Source organism: Perissodus microlepis, chromosome 7, assembly GCF_051167445.1.
Source record: "Perissodus microlepis isolate ML-2025 ecotype Zambia chromosome 7, ASM5116744v1, whole genome shotgun sequence".
Lineage (NCBI taxonomy): Eukaryota > Metazoa > Chordata > Actinopteri > Cichliformes > Cichlidae > Perissodus > Perissodus microlepis.
In genome coordinates this window covers 11,205,528-11,231,318 of record NC_140467.1, presented here as the reverse complement: position 1 = coordinate 11,231,318, position 25,791 = coordinate 11,205,528, and the positions used below count along the sequence as shown (strand labels likewise).

Below are 25,791 nucleotides of genomic sequence, written 5' to 3'. Positions count from 1 at the left end.
CCCAAACTCACCAGTGCTGTGGCACACTTAAAAACCAGAAAATCTCAATCTTACATTTTCACTCTAATTAAAATACAAGAGAAATTGGTATATTTCCTTGAATTTTTTGTGTTAAGTTATATGCCCAATATGTGAGCCACCTGCAAATTAGACACAAAGGTCAATACATGTGTTGTACATTTAGGTCAGAGTATTGATTAATAGCACAAGCTAACCCCCTTATATTGCCAGTTTTATCTTTTTTTTATATGAATAAATGTATTTATATAAATATGTAACTGTACATTATTATTACTTTGGACCACCTGCAGTACCTTTGTGGCCCACTATGGAGCCCCTGCTAGCACTTTGGTAATCCCTTCCTACAGTCTGCTCACTTTAGCTAATTATTTGTTTGTGGCAACTGATATTTGTTTTAAAATAACTGACCTATTACAAGTGTAGGTTAGAGACAGGTGGGTTCCATTTCTGTCTTCTCTTATACTAAAAGACAGTCTAAGAAGTTGGCTGTCAGGTTTGTCCAACATGTATATAATTTTTAGCCTGTTTTACGTGATCGAAAGTTAGAACTGTATTACTGAAGTAAATTAGCGATTCTTGCTACTCAGTTTAGCTAGCCAGCTAAGTTAGCTTACAGCTTCTACAACTGCTGGTTTAGAAAAAGGGCACAAGTTGACGGTAGCTAAAATGCTTAACTCTGAAGCCCGTTAAAGTCCTGGTCCGTTTTTTGTCTTTATATTCTATTTCTATATTTTAATAGTACTAGTATAAAGTATGGAGTGTCAACCATATTGTATTCTTCACTTCATTTGCATTTTTCCTAGGTAAATTACTTAAAATTGTAGTTGACAAACGAATCGGTTTAGCAGCTAGCCTCAAACCAGCAAAAACCACATAAGAGTTTATGGTGTGAGAAGATGGCAATTTGTTATAGTTAAGTGTTTCTTAAACACGTGTGGACAGAACAAACACGAGGCCCCACAGGACTACTGTAGTAGATGTAAGTTGAGCGGAGTCGACGCTTCTCTGCAGCGCCTCTAGGGCCGCACTTGTACTCGCAGAGGAGGAGAGTAGTACAGGGAGGTGGGAGCGCGGAGGCAGGGCAAGCTCTGTGTGAGTTAGGGATAATGACAGACCGGCACGGCCGGAGTTTAGCAGAAAAATAAGAACCTGGTGAGCAAAATCCAGAGCCGCCGCGAAAAACCACTAAAGTCCGTGGCGGAAACATGCGATCTGACAGGAATCTACGTGTCCGCGTCTCACTTGTGCCTTTGCTAACACCTTCAGGGAGTTCACATGTTTCTGCGCGTCGACAAGGAGGCAATGTTTAGACGCAGACGAGCGACGGAGCCCCGCGGAGTTTGGATGTGTGTTTGGTAGCTTGTCAGATGAAAGAGTACAGTTTGTTGAATCGAGAGGAACGGCGCCAGGGAGCACACCGAATGTAGCCTCCAGGGGAAGCGAAAAGCGAAACACTGTACCTGCCAGTGTGTTCCTTTGGTCACCCTGCTGTGTGTTTCGATTTCTCGTAGTTCTGTGAGGCTAACGTAGGAGAGGATGCAGGTGAAGAAGCAAAGGGACCCGGACCGGAGCGGCGGGGACATGCTGGAAGCAGACGGTCCCCGCAAAAACTCCTCGTGCTTCTCAAATATCAAGATATTCTTAATATCGGAATGCGCCCTGATGTTGGCACAGGGCACCGTCGGAGCATACCTGGTGAGTACAACACAACCCGAGCTCACGCAGGACTCGGAGTGCCTGCAGTGTGAACTGAGACCCCACTGCAGTGGGGGCTGCTCAGATTTGTGTTTACTGGGACTAGGCTTTTGCATTTGGGGCTTTTCCTGCTCTGCATGCTTTTGACTAATGCAGCAGAACAGTGTCAGGACAGAAACCTGCCTTCTTCTCAGTAAAGTCTGCCCTTTAGGATAGTATGCCCTTTACCACTCTTTTGCTTGTGTTTTTATTGTGAGGAAAACATCTATAGCTACTTTTCACTCATGTCTAATTTATCTCTAATGTGTCACAACTCAAACTAAATCATCATTTACCATCCATTTACCAGAGGGTGACTTTAAAACTCTTGTTAGCTTTAGTAATAATAGCCTAAACATATTTAGGATGGCAGAATTTGGCTGCTTTGACCCCAAATGACATTCAAGGTCAAAAATTTCCCCTCCATTACTTAAGCTTTCACATTTACTATTACTCATACAAATAAACTGTTAGTATGAGAAATAACATAATTAACACCTGCTCTCTTCTGATGAATCTTCGAAATGTGTCTTGGTGATGATGATGATGGAATGTTACAGTAAAATTTGAACACAGGAATGTCTAATATAGATTTTGTTAAACAAAGCTCCCTGAAGCGCTTCAAATTTTTCCTCAAAGGGTCCCAGAGGATCTCTCACAACCTCGGGCGAACCACTCTGAACATTTAGTTTCAACATTAGCAGTGTTTATTCTCCAAGAATCACACTGATTTCTCAGCTTGCTTGTTCAATTATTAGAGTAAAACCCTAAATATCTTGTCCATATTTGGAGTGGAACATCTTATCTTAACTCTTACTGAACCTGCTGAGCATCAAGCATCCTGTGGCCCAGCAACAATAGAGCACAGTGGTGCCACTCGGGAGTCGCTTACGGGGAGGAGGGGGGTCTTTTTCTTCACTGTTTATTTCAGATTAACAGGCAGTTGCAGTTTTTTTGTAGTTTATTGGCACTGGACACCTGTTTAAACAGGAAAGGAAAGATAGACCTGCAGGTGAGGTTTGGAATCATTCACTTAGTCAAACATGCCAAGCTTTTGGGCCTGTTTTTGTTTGTAAAACCCACCGAGCTGATTTACATGGAATATCATTTACTCAGACAGGACTGAGGTACCTGGCTTAGTGACAGTCTAATGAGCTGGTGTCGACCTGTATGAGCTAATGCGGTGTCTGATTGGATGAAGGTGCTTAGGAGTGTTTGCTGGCAGCAAAGGGGCAAAATTTAACTATCACGACCCTCTCTGATTTCTGTGAGCTGCTTACAGCACAAGACACTTACAGTAACAGCACGCTGTGCCTCCTGATTTAGCAGCTTGACTACAGGGGAACGGTTAACCTGCACAAACACATGAGAGCACACATGTACGTCTGCAGTCCGTGATTTATTAGGCCTGTTCTTTTTAGTTGTGCAAGTGAAAAGAGGGAATTAACGGCTTTGAGTCTGAAGCAAATAATAAAAGATTGTTCTAGGCAGTTGAGTTCAATGGTCTAATGCACATTAGGGCTATAACTTTTTTCTTTTTTTTCCTGTCATTACTAGGTATGTTACAATACTAGACTAATAGTACAGACCCAAAGATATTCAGTTTATGATGAGATATTATAAAGACATATAAAAGGCTAAAACCAGAATATTTCCATTCCTTCTGCTTGGTAAAATGACAGAACTGATTTATTAATTGCTAAAATAGCTGAAAAATTAATTAAATTTTTTGATTCACTGGATTAATTGACTAATCATTTCAGTTTGGTGGACACAGAGTTTGAATCACAGTATTACAGGAAACTAAAGTCCTGGCTTACAATCACGCTAAAGCTTTTTAACATAATGTATGTGCACTCAGGATATGGGCTTTCAATAGGTAAACAAACAGCAACTCATCTGAAGTATGGCCATTTAAGCTGCTCTATTTTGCCATGTTTAAAAAGGTATTTTGTTGCTGCTTTTTGATATCAATAGATCACATGCATGATGAATATATTCAAACATCCCTTAAATAGCGATGCCTGATTAAGATTTTAAACTTAGGGTGTGGTGTTATATGTAAATCTATAAATATAAAGCATTGGTCAGTTTTTGTATGCAGGGCCCAAGAGTTCAAAATCTATTGTTTATGTTATCACTTCTCACAAAACCACCAAATCTGACACTTGAAAGCTTTGAGCTACAAAGTGCAACAACTGAATCTCAACGGTGTTTGTCTTGGCGCTGCAGGCCTGTCACACCGAGTGTGTTCAAACACGGAGGAAGCCCAAGCATGGCTGTCCTTTTGAAATCTCAGTACTTATACCCCTATAATGTTTTAACATAAGGTTTTAGGTGGGATCTGATTTGTTTAGTAACTTACCAGACATTTTTTGGTTTACTTCAGCCATTTTTGTTGATTGGAGCACGAGTATAACCATTAACACACCTGTCAGATATCAGTTTCTGCGAAAGTGTAAAATGTTGTTTTGAAAACTGCAGTACATTTATAAAGAAGTGTTCAAACTATGCTATACGAGTTATTTAAAAAGAGAAAGTACTATAAAAAAAAAGTTCATCTCTTTGCCCATGGCCTAAACTGTGGAGGCAGCTTCTTTTGGATGCCACTAACAGAGCTCTTTAAAAATAACCTATGCAGTCCTGTTCGAATACCTTTAGATAACCTTCAACCTGCTGTAAGCCACACCTCATAAAACAGAGTGGATTCCATTCTAATAGCAGAAGCTTAGTTATAAACAGTTGCTCTCCCATCACAAATAGCACCATTTCAGCACATTTACATCAATGCTGAACCTCAATGTGCAGAAGTGACTGTCAGCAGTGAGCAGCTTTCTTCTGCATGTTGATAATTAAATGCCTGGTCAGTACATCCTGAGAAAAGTTGTCTCCTCGTGCTCGCATAAGGTTTGCTCTTCTCATTTGATGGGTTGTCAGTATGACAAGGTTTGTTTTGTTGCTGTGAGACAGATTAAACATTTCCACAGTCTGAGTTGTGATGCGGAGAAAATGTGGCTTTGACCACTGACCATTAAGCATTCCTCTCAGTTTTTCCTGTGTATTTTATGCTTGTAAGTGAAAAAACAGGGATGGAAAGCTGGCTGTTGAAGTCAGAAACGTGTTGAACCTGCAGACCAGAGTATGACTCATCCAGAGGGTTTCCACTGCTCAAACTGTCAGTCACAGGTGCTGACTGCAGGCTCTCGATAATGGGATGAGATGATGTGGTGGCTTTATTCCCTCTGTTTCAATGTTAATGTCTGCGTAGAGCTGCAGCTGTTATGTTAACAGGTTGTTGGGGCTCACTATTGTTTCTAACAGCTGGGTAAAACAGGATTGAGCTTAGATCCCAGCTGGGCAGAGCCAGCCAGGCATAAATGCAGCCCATCTAGTGTGTTTGCATTCCCAAGAAAGAGCCACCCAAGGGGCAGAAACGTCATGACTCATTCTGAAGTTTTCAATCCAACAAACTTCACTGAAGGACTCCGGCATGAGCCGCTCCCAACAATCATCTTCTCCGCACTTTGATAAGTAGTGAAAGAGTCACTGCAGTTGTGTTCAGAGAAGTGCAAAAATGACCTGCTGTCACATCTAACTTCTAAAAGTCACAGAAGACAGCTTATTTTAAACCCAAATGGCAAAACAGATAGACTGTATAGCATTGTTTTTTTGTTGGAAGTGACAGTCTACGCACCTGTTGTGTAGTAAGTATTGTGCACAGGTAAATAAAGTAAAGATAATGCACCCAGTAAACCCACAGATACAGATTGCAGTTCAATTTCAGGAGAACACAGTGTGTTGAGCTGTCACTGAAAGGACAGCTGTGGAGGAAGTGAAGGTGCTAAATACAAGAAAAGCTGAAAATATATTCTATGTTCTACTGTTTAAAAAAAAAAATAAAGCTGCTGCTTCACTGTGATTCCTCCTGCAAACCAAACACTTAAAATGTACAGCATCAAGGTAAGGAAACATTCGAGTGTGTTTGCATGACGGACGAAAAGAGCAGTTTTGTCAAATCATTTCCACATTTAAGCCTTAAGCACAGAGCCTCTTGGAGCCACAAAGATTATGTCTGCATTAAAACTGCTTATAAACCTAAATCAACTGTGTACATTAAATCACCATAATTGGGAAAGAAATGTGTAAAATGCTCCAGCAGCAGAAACCACAAGTTGACTGGTGGGGCCCTCTTTTCAGGGGATGTTTGTGTTAGTAGGATCTTTTCTTTCTTTTTTTTAGTAACTCAATCAAAACTCCTTCATAGTGGCAGTTGGGAAAAGGGAAGTAGTTGTGCCCTTTAAAGGACAGTTTGAGCCAAATATATAAATAGCATTTATACTCTCTAAAATGTGCCACTGTGGTTCACATTGCTCAGAGAGACTGTTCCCACAGATCCGTCTTTACTGAGAAATCATGGCATGCACATGTCTAACTAAATTTAAAGTGTTATTTGTCCCTCTCTGTATATCCTGACTATAAATGTGGCCTCACAGTATTTATTCCCTGACCTCTGAATCGTATCTGACAAACAGGGTTGCCAAAAAACTATCCTATACAACCTTTCTGTTGTGTTTGCTTTGTTTAGAAGTTACTGGTAAGCTCTAACTGTTGCTCTGGATGACAGCTGGTGAACAAGAGAAGCAATGGAAGTAAATGTTGCTGTGCCCAGCTAATCAGAAACAGAGGCCTGTTGCCTGGGAGGAGCCACGGCGTGGAACATCTGAACAGCTCGTTATTCAGGATGTTCCAGTAGAAAGGCACACTTTAAAGCAATGTGACTGATGATGATGGAAACACGTGATTTATAGCAGTGCTTGAAAGAATCAAGCACAGGCCCTATTTAGATCCACTAATAGTTAATGTGTGTTTTTATGTTTGAATAGTCATGCTTCCTCAATGGCTCTTGTTTTAAAATCCAGATATGTATTCCACATTTTTTTTGTTCATTCCACATTATTCGCATGGCCCCACATTTTACTTATTTGTTCCTTTTTTCGTCCTGTTGTTTTTAGGTGAGTGTGCTGACCACCCTGGAGCGGCGGTTCAACCTACAGAGTGCTGACGTCGGAGTGATAGCCAGCAGCTTTGAGATAGGCAACCTGGCACTTATCCTGTTTGTCAGCTATTTTGGGGCTAAAGCACACCGGCCCCGTCTGATCGGCTGCGGTGGCATCGTCATGGCACTCGGCGCTCTGCTCTCAGCTTTACCCGAGTTTCTAACAAATCAGTATGAGATAGGGGAAGTGTGGAGGACTAATGAGGGTCGGGATTTTTGCTCCAATAGTAGCAGTTCAGAGGCTCAGCAAGCCGAGAAAAATGTATGCGACAACAAGGCCAACACCAACATGATGTACCTGCTGCTGATCGGAGCCCAGGTCCTGCTGGGGATCGGAGCCACGCCAGTGCAGCCCCTGGGGGTCTCCTATATCGATGATCACGTAAAGAAGAAAGACTCCTCACTCTATATAGGTGAGCCATATTAAAAATTCTTAGGGTGTCATCAAAGGAAGAAACGTTTTGCTCTTTTTGAGCAACACATTGATTTCCCGAGGAAATGAAACCTCGTGTGTTTGTTCATCGCCATCAGGTCTAATGTTTACATAGCTTAAGTCAACATATTATGCATGTGCACTTCTGCTGCACACCATCTCCCTTTGTTCCCAGCGCAGGCCTGTTCATGCGAGTGCCAGGTGAGCACATCTTGGAGCTGTTTAATCTCCATTGCAGTGGTTTAAGTGGTAAAGAGGCCAGAAATGGGTGAAATGTGTTGGTCTGCTGTGTTTGCGCTCCTCTCTCAAATCCAGGATGCTGCTGATGTGGCTAGGTTTAAGGTGAATTCAGAGTGCTTTCTGTGCAAAAGTGTGAATTCACAGTAGCTGTTTAGAGATTAGAGAGCAACTAAATCTGAGGCCTTACAATTTGTAAATTTGACTAGTAAGGTTCTTGATATATATATATAGATATAGATATAGATAGATAGATAGATAGATAGATAGATAGATAGATAGATAGATAGATCGATATATCTATCTATCGATAGATATATATCTATATATCTATCTATCTATAGATAGATAGATAGATAGATAGATAGATAGATATCTATCGATAGATATCTATCTATCTATCGATAGATAGATATATATATATCTATAGATAGATAGATAGATAGATATATATCTATAGATAGATAGATATATATCTATCGATAGATAGATAGATATATATCGATAGATAGATAGATAGATATATATCGATAGATAGATAGATAGATATATATCTATAGATAGATAGATAGATAGATATCTATCGATAGATAGATAGATATCTATCGATAGATAGATAGATATCTATCGATAGATAGATAGATAGATATATATCGATAGATAGATAGATATATATCGATAGATAGATAGATATATATCTATCGATAGATAGATATATATCTATCGATAGATAGATATATATCTATCGATAGATAGATAGATATATATCTATCGATAGATAGATAGATATATATCTATCGATAGATAGATAGATATATATCTATCGATAGATAGATAGATAGATATATATCTATAGATAGATAGATAGATAGATATATATCTATCGATAGATAGATAGATAGATAGATATATATCTATCGATAGATAGATAGATAGATAGATATCTATCGATAGATAGATATCGATAGATAGATAGATAGATATCGATAGATAGATAGATAGATATCGATAGATAGATAGATAGATAGATATCGATAGATATATATCTATCTATATATCTATCGATAGATATATATCTATCTATCTATCGATAGATATATATCTATCTATCTATCGATAGATATATATCTATCTATCTATCTATCTATCGATAGATAGATAGATAGATAGATAGATATATAGATAGATAGATATATAGATACCATACAGAATTGAAAATACGTTTTTCAGTGTATTCATTTAAAAAAAAGGTTTCATTGACTTACAGTTATACATGATTAATCTTTCCCTTTACATGTAAACCACAGGCAAAAATCCCAATCAGTCTGTCTCTATGTTTTGACTGGGCCTGTAATTTGTTATCCAGATTGAAACATCAACCTTTGATAGAGTGCATGAGATGTGTCTGAATAGCAGGCAATGTTTGTTATCAGTGTGCAGCAGAGACAATGAGAGCCTGAATGTAGGATGAGTTCAGGCTGGTACACACCCTTCCTGATACATTTGCACAGCAGCGTGCTGTGTGTCACTCCAATACAGATGTGACCTGTGGACAAAGCCAGCAGTGTGCTTTGTAATCTCATGGCCAAAGCTGATGTTCTTGATTGCCAGTCATTGTGTTTATTTCAACATGTTTTTTTTTTTTTGTTTTTTTTTTTTAAAAAGCACATTGTCAGGATCTCTATGATTTCAAACAAAGCTCAGAGTATCACAAAAGGCTTTGACATTTTCGCACCACAGTGTCGATGCTTGTAATCGGTTTATAGTGGGAAGTGGACTGTGAGTGATTGAAGTTTGGTAGGCACAGGGGGGAGAGATTTGGTCCTGCCTTCCTCTGATAAGCTGCTAGGAGAGCTGGAGGAAAAACAAGCGGTGAGCAGCGAGGAACAATGTGGTATTGAGTCGTGCTCAGCTGATCGTCCTAATCCTTCTGCTGCAGGCTTGTCATGTGCCCCCAGCTCCATGAATGGTGTATATTGTCTGAATTTCCTTTCATATTTTGTTACATTTTTGGATTATTCATTCAGTTTACTTCAGCAATAACAATGTTGAGAAACACACCAAGTTGTGTTTCATAAGTCTTTGTTGTTCTTCCACTGTGTTTGGTTATTTACTGCACATTAATTAATTTTAAACAGGTTCTGTGTCCAATGTCTTTAGCTTCAGTTTCATAGTTCACTTTAGCTCCCTACACACCAGTGAAGATCATCTGTGTAGAAAACGAATAAAAGCAGAATACACACTATACCTTAAATTGGCAATAGTAGAAACAAGAGATTCTTTAGTTTCTTTTATTGACACATATACATACATAATAATCAAAACACTTGGTTTAATAGATCAAAACTAATGACATAAGTAATTTACAACAAGCAAAAACAAAGTAGAGAAGTAAAGATGGCAAGGATCCATCACTTTGTGAAATAATGAAAAAATGGTTCAGCAGTTCAGCTTCCAGCTTCTTCAAAGCTGGATCATATGGATCATAGACCATCAAGTGAACATTGCAAGATTATTTAATTAAAAAAAATGCTTTATTTAATACTTTAACACCCTTCCAATTCTAATCTTTTTCAGGCTATTTAACCTCTGCAGAGAGTGTTTTGTTGAAGTTTTGATGGGGAGTTTAGGCTTGGTTTTTAGGAAATGTTCATAACATAAAGAGCACGCCTTTCAATTCTGTAACAGTAAAACCTTACTTTTAACACATAGTTCTCACAGCAGTGGCAGGTTTTCAGCAGAATGATGATACATTAAGACTTGGACACGTTCACACTTGCAAGTGTTAACAAATAGTCAGGATTTAAAGCAGAAGAAATATGTTTTTATGTATTGTTTAATTCACTATCATATCATTTTAAGCTCAGCACCGGTTTGAAAAATATCGGCACAATTAATGATCCTAATCTGTAAGTGATGGTGTTTTTATCTCAGCACAGCTGTTACCCGTCACTGTTGTCAAAGCATATTTCCACCCAGTGATGAGTTATTGTTAAGATTAGAGTCTGAACTAAATGGCGAGGTGACGAGCACATACCTTTGAAGAGGGCAGGTCTCGCGCCATGTTCAGTACAGTGGTTCAGGGAGAGTGTAGCATAGAGGCCTGGAGAGGAGTCATAATTACAGAGTTAGGCAGGAATGCCAACCAGCCAGCAATGAGGTGGGTCTGACTGGGCCGGGACGCTCACGCATACCACACAGGCCTATGAAAAACAACTCCTCGAGAGGCTCTGCCTTCCTACTTTTACTGTGTACACTGCAGCAGACATGTGTCTCTACTCTTTTAACAACAACTGTAAAACACACTAAAGGCTGGTCTGTTGTGACTCTTCAGAGAGCTTTTTGGTCTCTTTCTGATTATAATATGTTTTCTGTCATTGTTAATAGATTTTATTTTGCTAAGCCTCCATTGGTAAGTGGTAGGCTACATGTTCTACTTAAAAGAAAGTACCTTAGTGTTCTGAAGAAGTCAGTTTGAATCACGTTGCCACCGCAGAGTCGAGCATCATCAGGTATTTTATTGGATGCTGTTGTCTTGGTTTGTTTTCCAGTCTAGACGTAGCCACTGGTCGCTGGCCAAAGGAAATAAATATGATTGGACAGATTGCGTCAACAGGATCTCTATCCCCACTGCTCCATGACCTTTCATTATTCACTTCTAATTTTGGCTCTTCCCACAGGACCCCCAACTGCATAAATACAGTGTCCAGGACAGTCACACAGAAGCCTCTAGAGCTGATGTTGTGTGTCTTACTGACTTCACACAGCTGTCTGTTTAGGTGTCAGACGTTTTAAACAGCCTCTGATTACGTCATCATAATGTAAAGCATGCATTGCCTGCAGTATAGTACACACAAGGGTTGAGTGGAAGTATGAAATGGATAAAAAAAAATGATGTAGTTATTTTAGGATAATGAATCAAACTTCCACTTCAATCATTTCTGGAGCTAGACAACTAATATGGCACATTCAGGAATAAATTTGTAGGTTAAAATTATTTATATCATTTACAGTGCTCATTGTCTTTGCAGTTCAAATGTCATTGTCTGTCTGCATAGTGAAAGGACATTTGTATATGCCCTATTGGCCACAGTCATCACTGAAAACATGAAAACACTATTAGGAAAAGCAGTTTGTTAGCTAGCAATCTGTGGTCTCTGTGATTTAATCTGCTAACAAACATCACAGTCTGTGATTCATGCAGTTATAAGCACAAATTTGTTCTCAGTCTAAGCTTTGGTTAGGGAAGTTCCTGGTGACTAATTTCCTAATTGGGTAAATGGGAGGGAAAAAAGTCAGAACAAATCTACAAGTCTAAAAGTTACAAATAGTCAAAATGGAGTTCAGTTGAACATATATGGTTAAATATTGCATGTATAATCACAGACACAGTAATAGATTAGTTTGCTGAGTGTGGTTAATTGGCAGTGCTAGCACCACAGATTATATGGCTGCCACCAACATTCTTCTTTCCCTGCAGGAAAGCTTCCTTGCACCCGTATAGAAAGTGTTTATGCATTACTGTAGTGATTATAAGTTTTGGGGGTGGGGGTTTCTTACGGCCTACATACAAACTTTCCTTTACTAGATCAATTCTATCTTATTCTATGCCGCTAAACTGTGGTGGTCTGTGTGGCTGTCACCTGTCTTACTTTCCACTTGTTGCTTGTGTACAACTTCCTTTCACACAGAGAGGTGTTTCTGTCTCCTTTTGACAAAGAGCTGTGGCAAACTTTCACAGCCACATCATACCAAAGAGACTTCTACCTGGAAAGTCTTTAAAAATGTGTTTCCTGTCTTTGTACTTTGCTTCCAATCACTTTTTTGTATTTTATCTTCAGCCCCCATTATTATCTAGGGCAAAATGTAGTGCTAATTTATTCAAACCTATATATTTTACCATTTTTGTTTACTTTAGACCCTCAGAGATAAATTTAGCTTCAGGTTTGTTAAGAAAACTGTTGAGTGGTTGCAGTGACAATGGTCTCGGAGGGATCTTCGAGAAACTTGTCAACATTCCTCCTAAAATGCTTTGAATCCAAACCACTTCTGTGGTATGGCGTTTATATAAGCTACTTAAAGTCGGCGCATGGTAATGTCATCTTGAAGGATTAGATCCTAAATGGGTTTTTCCATCCATGGTATAAGCTGCATGCAAAGTTTGCCTAGCAACACTAGTTTGGTTTATCTCAAGATGATAAATAGGGTTGCAGTAACCTTTCATCAATGAGCCGCTGCTTCCCTGCATCACTGTAATGAACACTATCTGTCCGCCATATGTGACAGCATGCAACCGTCTGCTGCTCTACAGGCTGATTGGCATAGAGGAGTTTACAGTGCATTGAGTTGCAGGCCCTGATACAGTATACACTCCCTGCTCAGTTACTTCTAGTCTGGTTCTAGAGGCTATAGAGGGCAATGAACACGAGATTATCTTGTATCCAACCGGTCAACAACATGCGGTCCTAGAGCTAATCACTAATTATCCCTGAATACTCTGAGTAGCACGTCAAGTAAGAGTCAGAGAGGAAGCAAGCAGACATAGTGCAGAGCAGAGGGAGAACTGCACCCTTAACTGTGCTCCAGTTTTGGTAAATGGGGAAATCACTATAATTGATTAGCAACTTGCCCTGAGTGAAAGGTTCATTAAATTTGTGTAAAAGGAGTTGTTTGATGCAAGTCTTCCGCCATTCCTGCCTCTAATGAGGTAATTTCTCAGTCCCGTGCAGCGATACGACAAGACATACTGATCAGTTTATAGTTAGATTTTGCACAAGCTGCTGTTTGCAGACAATGAGAGCCAATTAAAGAGTTTGTTTATCTAGAGGAATCAAATGAGGCCAGTTTGAAAAATTATCTCATAATGTTTCATTAACCTCACACTGATGTGAATTTGGCACAAGGGGTGATTTGTAAAATTCCAGATTTCTGCTGTGTAGTAGGAGCACTCGTCATCTAAAGTGAATCACCTCCCTGTAAATTTGTTGTTTTTGTGTTTAATATTGCACTCATGCTGTGATTATTCCACTTTATTTCTGGCTGGGCCGATCAGATGTAAAGATAAACAGTTTCACTTGTTAACAACTAAATTGTTGTAATTTAATTACATTTACAAAGTTTAAAAGGAATCAAATAAAAAAACAAAAAAAAACAAAGGATAAACACCTTAAAATGTGTGAAAAATAGTGTGAGTTATTGAGAGAAGAAACAATTAGCCAGTTAATGAGCATTCAATAGACAGTTACTATATTGATTCTCCACAAGGCTCCTTTACAGTCCTGTGCACCTTCAGTGCAACTCTACCATGCTAACGTGAGTCCCATCCTTAACCTTTAAGATTAAGGTTTCAAGTCAGATTGTCATACAAAACTGAACAAACGGTTGAGACAATAGGTTTGTCCTTCTAGCTGCTTCTTCCCGACACTATTGACCAATTTGTGACTGTTTTTTTTTTTTTTATAGTTCCGCTGATGGTGAAAGACCTTTTACAGTCTGCCATTGCACCATCAAGGAGTGAAAAAAAGTGTACATTTGGCCTTTAAAAAATAGGTCAGATGATATGGATCATCACAGGATGGCATGATATGAAAGCCTTAACCTCTGTCACTGAAACCTCCACAGTCGTACACTGAAGCTCCTGGCTGCATCCCATCTGATCTTATTATTCATTTTTTCATTATTATCTCTATTGTACTTTTAGCACCCTGCTGTATTCACAGCCACTGTTTTGGTCTGAACATGCTTGTGACACCTTATCCTCTTCATCACGAATCCCTGCCGACTCTGCTGCGAGGCAGTCTTCTAGAGGCAATCTGGGTCAGGCACCGTCACTGCTGATTAAAAAGGGGATTTTTTTTTGTCATCCATTGAGGGAGGAGCACTGGGATAAGAGGTGGGATGAGACAGATCATAAACACAGCGGCATCAACAGACTGTTGCCACAGAAACGTCCGGTTGTTAGGCTTCTGTGTTTTTTTTGGGGGGGTGGAATTTTTCCTATCCTGATGCAGTGATGGATACAGCCACTAGTCTGATCTTAAAAACAAAAATCACACACAGATACACCTTTGACTTTCCATACCTGTACCTGTCCTTTTTAAGAACTTTATAGCAAGCCCTCTCCTTGGACAAGGTCTTACATGGATTCACATGGCTTTACCACAAATCCCAAACCTCATTGATTGAGTGGTGCGTAAGTGGTTGCTCTGTGGGCTCCTAGGATTACACAGAAGCATGTTCAGCACTTAATCCCCATATCAGTGATGGCAGAGACTGAAGGATAACAGTGCCTAATTAAATGGACTCTGATCAATAAGTAGGCAGTAATCATAAGTGACTGTTGGACTCAGTCAGCCTTTATTTATTTCTCCAGTCCCACTGTGTTATGCTCCTTTCAATAGGTGTTGAATCAGAAGGCTTTCTGTGACACTGCAGTTTGATTTACATTAATCTGTATTAATATCTGCATAGAAGCATAATCTGAAAGGGACAAGGTTTTGATTTAGCTTTGGTGTCTGTTTCTGATCATGTTTGAACAGGCTTTGGTTTCCTGTTGCTCTCCCTTGGAGCAAAATAGGGATTGTATAATTTTAACCTGCACAAGTTGCACTCCTTTAACCATTTGCTATTAGCAATTTAGCTTCTCCATTCATTAACAATGACCATGAACGCTTCTTGGCCCAGATATCTGCTGGCTAAGGTGAAATTTTGGCCGTTGTCCTCAGAGGCTGAGTCAGCAAAATGGCTGATGGATTGATCATATCCTTCTCCAAAGTAAGAGTCCAGAGTGTATTGTATGATTGATTTCTGTGTTAAGTACTTAAAATTAATTTAAAAAGAAAGTAAAAAAAAAAAACCTTTTTGTCATTATAAATTGAATGTCTTTTGGTTTTTGGACTTCCTGTTTTAAAAACAAGAAACACAAGTTTGAGGCTTTGAAAAAATGTCGTTAGTGTTATGTAACACTTATGTAATATTTCACACACCAAATGACTAAACAGTTATTAATAATACACAACAGATTAATCAGTACTAGCAGAAAGATTAAAAGTTTGAGTAGACTTTATTTGTTAATGCTGTTTCTTAGTTGCACATGTCTAAGATGACCTCGCCCATCTAAGGTTTCATTTTGACTCAGACTGTAATTACACTGATCTGAGACATTAGTATAAGACCTAAAATAGTAGTTTGTTCAGTCAGTCTCTTATCACTTACAGTAAATTCCTTCAGTAAGTAGTCAAATCCCACCTAAAGATGAGGTCACAGATGAGTTCCTCACAGTGCGTTGTACTAACTCTAAAATTAAGAATGAGAGAGCTGTGACAGAGTTTAGGGTCTGGATAGAAATATGATTTTAGCCATTGCCCGAATGCTTTCTACCTTTTATTTGTCCTCAAAACACTTCACTCATCATATCTTCCACATCAGTTCTCCTTTTCCTCAGGATGCAGCACAATTAGTGCTCCATTTTATTTGGTGGCGGACATGATGTTGTACACTTGGCTGTGTTTTTATGTGCCTGCTTCTCCCATCTTCTCGGGGAAAAAAGGAGAGATGGGCTGCTGGCATCTTTATTCTAATAATTAAGCCAAACCACCTGCTGAAGAAGCTGTTACCAGCTGCTGTCAGAGAGTCCAGAACCTCTCTGTGCTCCTCGTCTTCAATAGAGCAGCTGCAGCTCTCCAGCACAGACCATATATGCGCTGGTCTTTTTGCCCCTTGCCTTGATCCAAGCAGCCCACTGCTCAACAGTGGAGACTGTGTCTTGCAATGTCTCAGCTCCAGCGTCTAAAAGCTGATTACAAACGGATCACTGTATGACCGGGCTTCACTCTGTTACATTAACTCCTACACACCATCTACCCGTCATTCTCTCCCTCTGTCTCTTTGTGTCTGTCCTCCTCTGCTGACCCTGCGTTCACAGACTTTGCAGTCTGGCCGAGTCCTCTGAGCTTCTAGCGTCACATCAGTAGTATGTTTGAAAGCATGCCCAGTCTGCTTATGTAATCGTACAGCACAAAAAGACCATCATTATTGTTGTAATAGCATTCAAAGCATCCATTACCCAAATATTTGGAAATTGCTATCCTGCAATTTCCAGAAAAGGCCTTACTGATCATTATACTGATAATGGCATGGTTAACTAATTGGGAGTGTGGATTTAAATCCATAGGACATGAAACAAAAACAAATGCACCTCGGGTCAGATCCAGCTAATACTGGTGCCATTTAGGTTAATGAGGGCTTTCACTGCTTCCTGGAACAGTTTAATGACATAAGGTTAATTGGACTCAAAGATTAAGTTACTGCATTTCAGGCTAAAGTAGCATACTGTCATTGACCTGCGAGGTGAAAGAAAAGACAGATTATAGACACACTTAGAACAAGCCTCCTGGATTATGAAGCACAACTGTATGTGGGAGGACTTCTCATCAGTGTTGGGTGTAGGTTTGGAAATTTGCCCTCTGATGCATTAATTTTTTTGATTCTAAATCTTCAAAATGGGGCTACATGTAAAGACATTAGTCTGTGAACTCTTAGGGCAACCGTGGTTCAGGGGTTTGGGAAGCTCATCTTGTAACCGGAAGGTTGCCGGTTCAGTCCCCAGCTCTGTCTGTCCTGGTCGTTGTGTGCTTGGGCAAGACACTTCACCCTACCGCCTACTGGTGTTGACCAGAGGGGCCGATGGTGCGATATGGCAGCCTCGCTTCTGTCAGTCTGCCCCAGGGCAGCTGTGGCTACAACTGTGGTTTGCCTCCACCAGTGTGTGAATGTGAGAGTAAATGAATTGTAAAGCGCTATATAAATGCAATCCATTATTATTATTATTATTATTATTATTATTATTATTATTACTACCAATGTACTCTTTCCTCAGTGGTGAAATGAAATACAACTTTTAAAAACAATCATTTTTAACTTCTTTCACCTCTGGCTAGGCCTTTTTAAAAATGTATTTTCCATAGTCCAGCATGTATCTGTAAGAGACACACAGGGTATGAACACACTTTTTTTTTTTCTCTCCCAAAAGGTTTAATATGATGGCCTCACTTTGTTTTATATAATGTATGAGGTCCAGATGAGGATTGTTTGGTTTTGGTTTTTTTTAGATTAAAAACGCATTTATTTCCATGACAGGACTACAATGTTCCAGCTCTGTCTTGTATCTCACTCGATAAAAGGCTTTTTCCTTTTTCTTTTACCATCCCGCCGCACAGTGTTTTACTTAAATGATTTTTCTCTGTATTGTCATCCAAAGGGAAGTGGCAGCTCAGCTGTGCCAGCCTCTGAATTATAAAAGAGGATAAAGATCTGTCTGACACAGATGATATATCATATAGTATATAGTTTTTATACCTCTTAGACATGTAACGGTTTGTATAAAAATAGTAAAACAATATATAATATAAGCAGGACAACTATATGTGGTGATTAATTTTTTAGTTTACAATATATCAGTGAGTGTATCTGACCAGCAACCTCAAACTCAGTGATATCTAGTTTTAGTTTATACAAGAGAAAAGAAGCACATTTGAGATGCCTGAATATTTGAGGGTTTTGGTTTACGGTACAGTTAGTTGGGGGTTTTTTTGTTTTGTTTTGTTTTTTGGTGGTCCTCCTATATTATATAAAGAGTATTTTACTCATATACATTGATTAGTGTGTAAATACATCTAACAAACTTATAATTCATCCATTAAAAATATGCAGGAGTGGGCGCTGGTTTGTGGAAGCTGCCAGATGTTGCCTTGCCAACTTGAATACAGTGGCCGAGATGGACATCAGTATTTTGCCTAATTATGTTTTATATATGTAGCTCACGGTGTGGAGGAGAAGTGTTCCTGTGGCATGGAGGGAAATTTTTAGACTCATATCAGGAGACAATAAGGGTGATAACGTGAGGATGTGTAGCCTTTCGCGAGGCCCTATTTAGGACACGACCTATCTGGGCTTAAATTGAGCCAGAGTCCAGATTAACGTGATGGGGTGTTGAGGGAAAAAGTCCTGCTGGAAAGCTGGTGTGTCAGCTGGGTGGAGGTCTGGCCGTGTTCTGCAGTAACCTCCCCACTCATCCTCAGGGTCAGAATGCTAATAGTATTAAACGTGTCCTCAAGCTGCAGTTTCTGTGTAGCAACCATGTGTCAGTCAGTGAAACCATTTCCACACACAAGCAGCTGTTTTTATATCAGATCCCGGCTGAGTGTGCGCGAAGGGTTGGTTTCAAATTTGACATGATTTGACATAAGCGGAAGTTAAAGTAGGATGATCCTGATGTAATGGCATTTGAATGTGAGTTGAGAGCCTACTTTGAGCTGAGGCTTTTTATTTAGGTCATGGCTGTGTAGAGTTAACAGGTTATTATTGGGTACAGCTGACTAACAAACTGACTCTTTCTTTCCTCCAGCTTTAACGGAAAGTTGAAGTCAGTTGATCAGAAAATTGATTAAGTTCTTCGACTTTAGTGATTTTTTTTTTTTTTTTTTTAATTCTCCTTCCTCTTGAATAAACCATCTAAACATCCTCTGGGATAACTAGAAAATAATTAATAGGCATTTGAAAGTTTGCAACTGTCTGGATTTTGGAAAGTTAGTGAGACTTCCTGCTTATCGCAAATGCTTTGACAAGTGATGGTGACGTTGATACTAAAAGCTGGGTGGGTAGAAGCTTTGCGTCCTGTGGGGAAGGCTGTCTTCTAATTCTGTTAGTACTTGCTTACGGATAGCTAAAGATTTGGTGACCATTAATCGCCTTTGTACCTCATCAAAATAGGTTTCACCTCAGAGGCGACTATGGCATGACTTACCTGTTAGCAGTAATCCTGTTGGCATGAGGGAGGCTGGGTTTACATAACAAAGATCAGTATAAGGTGGTGTCCCTCTCTTTGCATCTTTGTAACATGTGTCATACTTAATGTTTAAACCTTAACTTGTGTCATAACACAATTTAAGAACATGGACGGAAAAAAATTCTGGTCAAGCAGGTAAGACACTGCAAGCTCCTTTGTGTTTAAAGTTTTCCTTATCTTTTAATTATTTATTTATATTTTCAGAAAATTGGTACAGGTAATGAGTCATTATGGTAAAAAAAAAAAAAACATCCTGCAGGTACAGCATAGCTGTCTGTGTTATTGGCAGAGATATGACGCAGTAAAACAATAACCAGAAACGTTGTTACATGAAAGCGTTTGAGTAACTTTTTACTCCTAAATGATTCAGGACCTGATTTCTGGATATGCTTGCTTTCAAAGTGTTACAGGAAGATTGCAACGTCTTGTGAATTGCGTAAAATGTCTGTTTTTATTACAGCTCATGTCTAGATGGTGGTTGAAAAAGTCTGTATTTAGTGATGACAAATTGAAGCCACACACCAACCAGAGACATGATTCTGCTCTGAGGTCAAAGTTGGAACAACACGCTGATGCACACCCCACACATTTATCTAGAGATACACAATACATGTATTTCACAGCAGCCATGGTATGAAAGGTGAACTCAGGTGTTACTAATGACATTAATTAGGCTCTGTTCAGCTTGGGCACAGAGCCTTCATTAATATGATTAGTAACACCTGTGTTTAGGGCAGGTGACAGCATTGAGTCCTCGTTGTTGCTATCATCATTCTTAAATTGAGCATGTTGAGGTTGTAACTCTTGGCTTTTCCAAAGTTTGGAAGATTTCAACTGACATTTTAATCAATGTACCAGATAAAAGATTCTGAGATCTTTATGAGGACTCAGGAAATAACACAAAGCAGGCTGTGTGCAGTAGCTGCCCCTAACGTACTTCCTGTCTAGCTTGTAGTCAGCTGTCTGACCAGGCAAGAAGAAGGGCCATCAATTTGTGAATGAGGTGGGACAAAAGGGCAAAGGATTATCAAGAGTCCTGGTGAAGTGTGCTGAATGTTTCTTAAATTTATCTATCACAGCCCTTTAAAGCGAACTGTATTTTATGATTTTGCCTGTTAGAACAATAACAGCTAACCTCAGCCAGCTAGCAATGATTAACTAGCATGTATCCCACGCAAAACAATCCTCCACCACAAAATGGACTGGTACTCAGCAGTCAAGTCATTACTTACATCTTGCCCGTAGCAGGTTGGACCCCCCTTTTTCCTTTCAGAAATGCCTCAGTTCTTCATATGATAGATTCAGCTAGGCTAGGTGCTAACCACAGTTTCCTGTTCTCAGCTCATAGGCGTGGCACCCAGTGTGGTCTTCTGCTGCTGTATCCTATCTGCTGCAAAGGTTCAAGTGTTACATTCAGAGATGCTCTTCTGCATACCCTGGTTGTAATGAATGGTTATTTATGTTACTGTGGACTTATTGTCAGCTGAAGGTAGTCCGATCATTCTGGCATCTCACCTCTGGCATCGTCAAGGCATTTTCCTGCTAGAAACTGCTGCAGGATTTATATTTACATTTCAATATAAATCCAGCCATTCTACTGTAAACCCAGTAGATCAGCAGTTTCTGAAGTACTGAGACCTGTCCGTTTGGTACCAATAACTATGCAGCATTCAGAGCCACTTAACTCATCTTTCTTCCACATTCTAATGTGTGGTTTTAAGTATGGCAGGTTAGAGTAGGGCGATATGGCCAAAAATATATATCACGATATATATTTGAAAATTTGCGATAACGATATAACTGACGATATAATTTCTGCGAGACAAAATTCAACTCCACAACTTTACTAGCGCAAAAAAACCCCATCAATTTATTTTCACTTAAACAAGCAGTTGTTTTTTATGTGCATTAAAGCTATATAAACATTTAACAGTGCAAATGCAAATTCCTTGCTGAAAGTTTAACCAAAAGGCATTTCCAGTAGAAATGGGCTGACATATCCTGAGCATAGCCATGTATAATATCCACTGAAGTTAAAAAGAGGAGCTTTGCAACAACGTCACTGCTGTTTAGTTTCCTGTCTTCATTTATGTTGGAAGTGATAGCAGAGCTGTACGTTTGAATTTTTTCAGAAATCTCTCAGTCAGAACATGCTTTATCTAACTAGCGAACTAACTAGCGAACTAGCGAAACTAGCGAGCTAACTTCCTGCTAACTTCTACAAAAAAATGTGCTTTGTTGTGTATCTGATGGACAAACACCAAACCAGTGAAGTTGCACCATTTTTAAAAACCAATTCTGGTTCATCCGTTTCACTCAACAATCCTCTTTCCCCCTTCTCATTTTCCGTTGCCGCCGTGCTTTTTCGGCCATGTGCGTATGAAAACAAAGGCACTGCGCATGCGCGTTTCACCCATATTCTATCGCGATATTTCATTTTCTTATCGTTGCCTAACATTGTACCGGTATTACCGTGAACGGTATAATATGGCCCAGCCCTATGGCAGGCCAAGTCTACATATCTAAATGCACTGAAGATCTGTCATGTAATTGGCTGATTAGATAATTGCATTAAGTCAGTTGTACCTAATAAAGTGTCCAGTGAGTGTATATATCTACTAAAGCCACATGCAGCCATTCAAACAGCACTTTGCTCTATGCCTTTAAGTGCTTTCTAACTATCTCACACACTCGAACTCAGACGGATGCATCGGAAGCAATTTGAGATTCACTATCTTTTCCGAGGTTGCTTGGGATCAAACCACTAACCCACTGATTAGTAGACGATTCGATCTACCTCCACTGCTTCTTGGTTAGATGATTTTAAAATGGAATTCATATACGGGAACTTTGTACCACACAACTATACAACTGTTATCTCATTAATAGTTTACTTCAGCCCTGGACTGTCACAACACTTAGCACTCTGTGTACACCAAGTCACTTTATTACACTGTCCACTGCTCTCTGTTATACTCAACCACTTTAATTCCATCTGACATTAGCTCTGCTGTTTTTCATGCAGCCATTTTTATTGTGTTATCTTGCTTTATTAAATCTATTAAGGCATTTTTTTCTTCGTAGAGCCTCTTTGTTCTACATATTCAATTTCTTACATAGTGTTTTGTTGTGTTTCTTTTATTTATTATTGTACTTCATTTAGAATTTTATTGACTGAACTCTTTTATTTTACTTCTAAAAGGTCAGTAAGTAGAAAAAATATTTGGTGTAATTTCTATCTTATTGGGCTATTTTCTTTTTTTGCTTTTTTTTTTTTTTTTTAAATTCTAGTTTATTTTTTATTTTTTTGCTCATTTCCCCTTTTGCTTTTGTTATTTTTACAGTGTTTGGTTTCAGTTTAGTTGTAGTCTTTTAATCTTTCAAATATGAATGGTATTTTTCAGGGGCAAATGAGGACAAATTACAAAATTCAAAATGGGTATTACAATGCTTTTAGTTGACTCTGTCACATAGATGTCCCAGTCTACACATGCATCAGTGCATACTTAGGCTAGTTGTGTTCACACTTAAACTAAAACTAGGGGTCATTTTCACTTTAGGTTAAAGCAACTATAGTTGGTCAGCAAACGTTCTACTGGTGACAGCTGAAAACTAAAGTTAAATTAGATAATGCTGCACAAACTAAGCCCTTAGATGCATTTCATGAAGACTTGCTCCTAGAAGTACTTCGGTCCATTGCACAGTAGGAAATTTCTTTTCAAAACGGTTAAAAAAATTCAGTTTTTACAAGTTTTGTGTTGTAGCTGAAGCACAGGACTTTTCTTGGGTGTAGTGTGTGACTTTTCTTAGTTAAAATGTCGTATTTGTCTGAATCTCTGTCAGAGTGACTGATGCCATCTCACTTCTGTGGAGCAAATTGTCCATGCTCCTCTGACACGTCTGGCCTATTTGAGCATTTCTCAATGTTCTTTAATCTTAAAAATGTCTTTACCCTCCTACCCAGAGGATTTGATGACCTGATAGAGCAGAAGAGGAGGAGAGGTTTTGGTGTGAAAGCTCTTTAATCTTCTAGCGTGTAAATGTTGCAGTCACTTTGATGTGACCTTGGAATCTTGTGCCTTTTCTTTTCCCCGTGTCGACCAAACCTTGGGGTTGAACGCGTATTTAGGTTTCAGATGTGACAAGTTGGGATGCTGGTTTCATCTTTACTGGTCATTCAGCTCATTCAGGTTCAGTCTGGTCTCTTGTGAAAGTGTCACAAGCTGTTGTTTGGCTTCCCACACTACATTGTCCCTCTGCTGTTATTTAGCTCATGAGATTACTGAGCCTACTTGAGCAGGATTAATGGAGGAGTCGAAGGAACTCTTTGTACAGTGAGAGGAGGAAATGAACCAAGGGTGGTGCACTTGTCATGGATCTGACATTTCGATTACTCTGTGTGTGTGTGTGTGTGTGTGTGTGTGTGTGTGTGTGTGTGTGTGTGTGTGTGTGTGACCTCACAGTGTGCTGGTTTATAATTTCAATACCCAGATTAAACTGAACTTTGCAGCTAAGGGCTTTTATAGGGTCTTTGGGCTATGTGAACGCATGTATTATATCTATTTCTCTGGGTTTCATCTGGCATTAACCTGAGTGATTGTTATGAAGAGCCTGTCACTACCTTCATCGTTTGTGTTATGGTTTAATCTGTGCATGGTGTTTTAAATACATCATTATAAACATCTGTAAGACAGAGGCACTAATGCATTGTTGTTTGAGCGGAAACACTATCAAAGTGTTCAGTTAGTTTAGCATCAGGAGGTTGCTAAACCACAAGAGTTGCATATGAAATGGAGATTCTGATCTACAGTTTGAATGATGCCTCCTGTTTTTGCGGGAGTATTTTTATATTCAGCCCCGGTTTAAGATGCATCTGTGGGTTAATTAATATGGACGTGGCTTTTCTGGCTTTTTCCATTGGTCTCTAAGTCAATTACAGGGAGACAAAAACACTAGACCCAAGCTTTGTTATTAAATTACATCAAACATGCTCCCCAGAGAGTATAATTCACAGGGTACTAAAAGGCTTGAGTGAAGTACAATATGAACAAATTAGTTTGTTTTGTACTTATCTTGTAACGGGACAGCTAGAACAGAAAAGAGAGATTACGCTGCGGTTGTGTATTGTCCTTCATGCAGGTTTAATGTGCTTAACTTGGGTTTTAGTTTTTACTCCTGCTGAATCATATTGTGGAAAAAATATAATAATTTATAGTCAGTGTAGCAACACTTGTTTGTTTTTGTCTTACCAAAGAGTCAGGGTCTCAATTCAGATGTAAAAGTAACCAAGTTGTTCTCTTAATGCATCATTTTGTCCATTTAGTCTGCTACTTTTTGTGCACAGAAGAACTGAAGAAAACGGATGGATTTTTCTGGATTTGGGGGGGTTGAGGAGGCGAGAAGAGAGACTCTTTGATTCGGAAAAAGTCCTCTGACCATTGATCTCTGGTGACCAAAGACAAAAAGAGTGGATTAGGAATTTAGGTCCCTATTCTTTCCACACATCCAATAATTCAGTAATGTTTATTATTATTATTATTATTATTATCACACAATAAAATCTGACTGGACTGACTAGACTACTGAAAACACACAAACCAGAGTAATGGAAGCAAAACTGGAAAAAATTTAACTTGTGAGAGATGAACGCATGCAAGGATGCATCAAAACATCAGAGCCATGCACAAACTCATGAGATGAACCTTTTGTGGATCGTTTTGTTGCAATTCACCCAGTGCTCAATGCAGTGAATACTGTGATACTCCATAGTCTGACACAGTTTGTGAGTTTAACTTTCTTTTTGAGCCATGTTACACATCGTGACATTTAAAATGGTTGCATTGTCATTGTTTGTGGTGCAGCTCTGAAGAATCTTTAGATAAAAGCATAAAAGCGGCACACACCACAGATATTTGCTGACTTAGTGGTGACGCTCATTTTGGCGAGAAACAGCTAGATTTTGTAGATATACAGACGACCGTGTATCTAACAGCAGCTCCAATGTGGGAACAGTTAGTCGCCATGTCAAGAAATAACCTGGCACACAAAGCACTACAAATTTTGTTGGTAACTGTAATTTAGCTTTTTTTTTAATGCTATTATGCAGGCCAACTCATGACATGCCTGCCTCTGTTGTTATTGACCCATAACATATAAAAAATGTAAAACCCTATCATTTCGGGTGGGGATTATCTCTGACTTTCAAATTGCACTGCCCTTGTTTCTCCTCCAGAAGCAGCAGATTGATAAGGGGCCACACTAGATTACTAACCTTTTTTTTTCCATGTGAGCCATCATGGCTTAAATGTTATCATCAAGATACAGCGTTTCTGAGAGCAACCAGGGGTAGGCAGAGACATTTATCCTCTCAGTGGTTGCTGATTCGTGGACTACTGAGCTATCATCTCCTGGAAGGTGATTTCACTAACTGAATTTCCTCTCTGGGGTTTCCTGTGGTGAAAGCAA

The 25,791-nt window shown here is 39.2% G+C and overlaps 1 protein-coding gene across 1 annotated transcript in view; it reads left to right on the top strand.

Annotated features, from left to right (window-relative positions):
• Window positions 1-1,002: 1,002 nt before the first annotated feature.
• slco3a1a (solute carrier organic anion transporter family member 3A1a) overlaps window positions 1,003-25,791 on the top strand; it is a 36,422-nt gene continuing 11,633 nt past the window's right edge. The window contains exons 1-2 of the mRNA XM_084933367.1: window positions 1,003-1,716; window positions 6,768-7,224. Coding sequence (XP_084789493.1) covers window positions 1,558-1,716; window positions 6,768-7,224 — 616 coding nt within the window. The 5' untranslated portion in view covers window positions 1,003-1,557. The remainder of the gene's footprint in view (window positions 1,717-6,767; window positions 7,225-25,791) is intronic.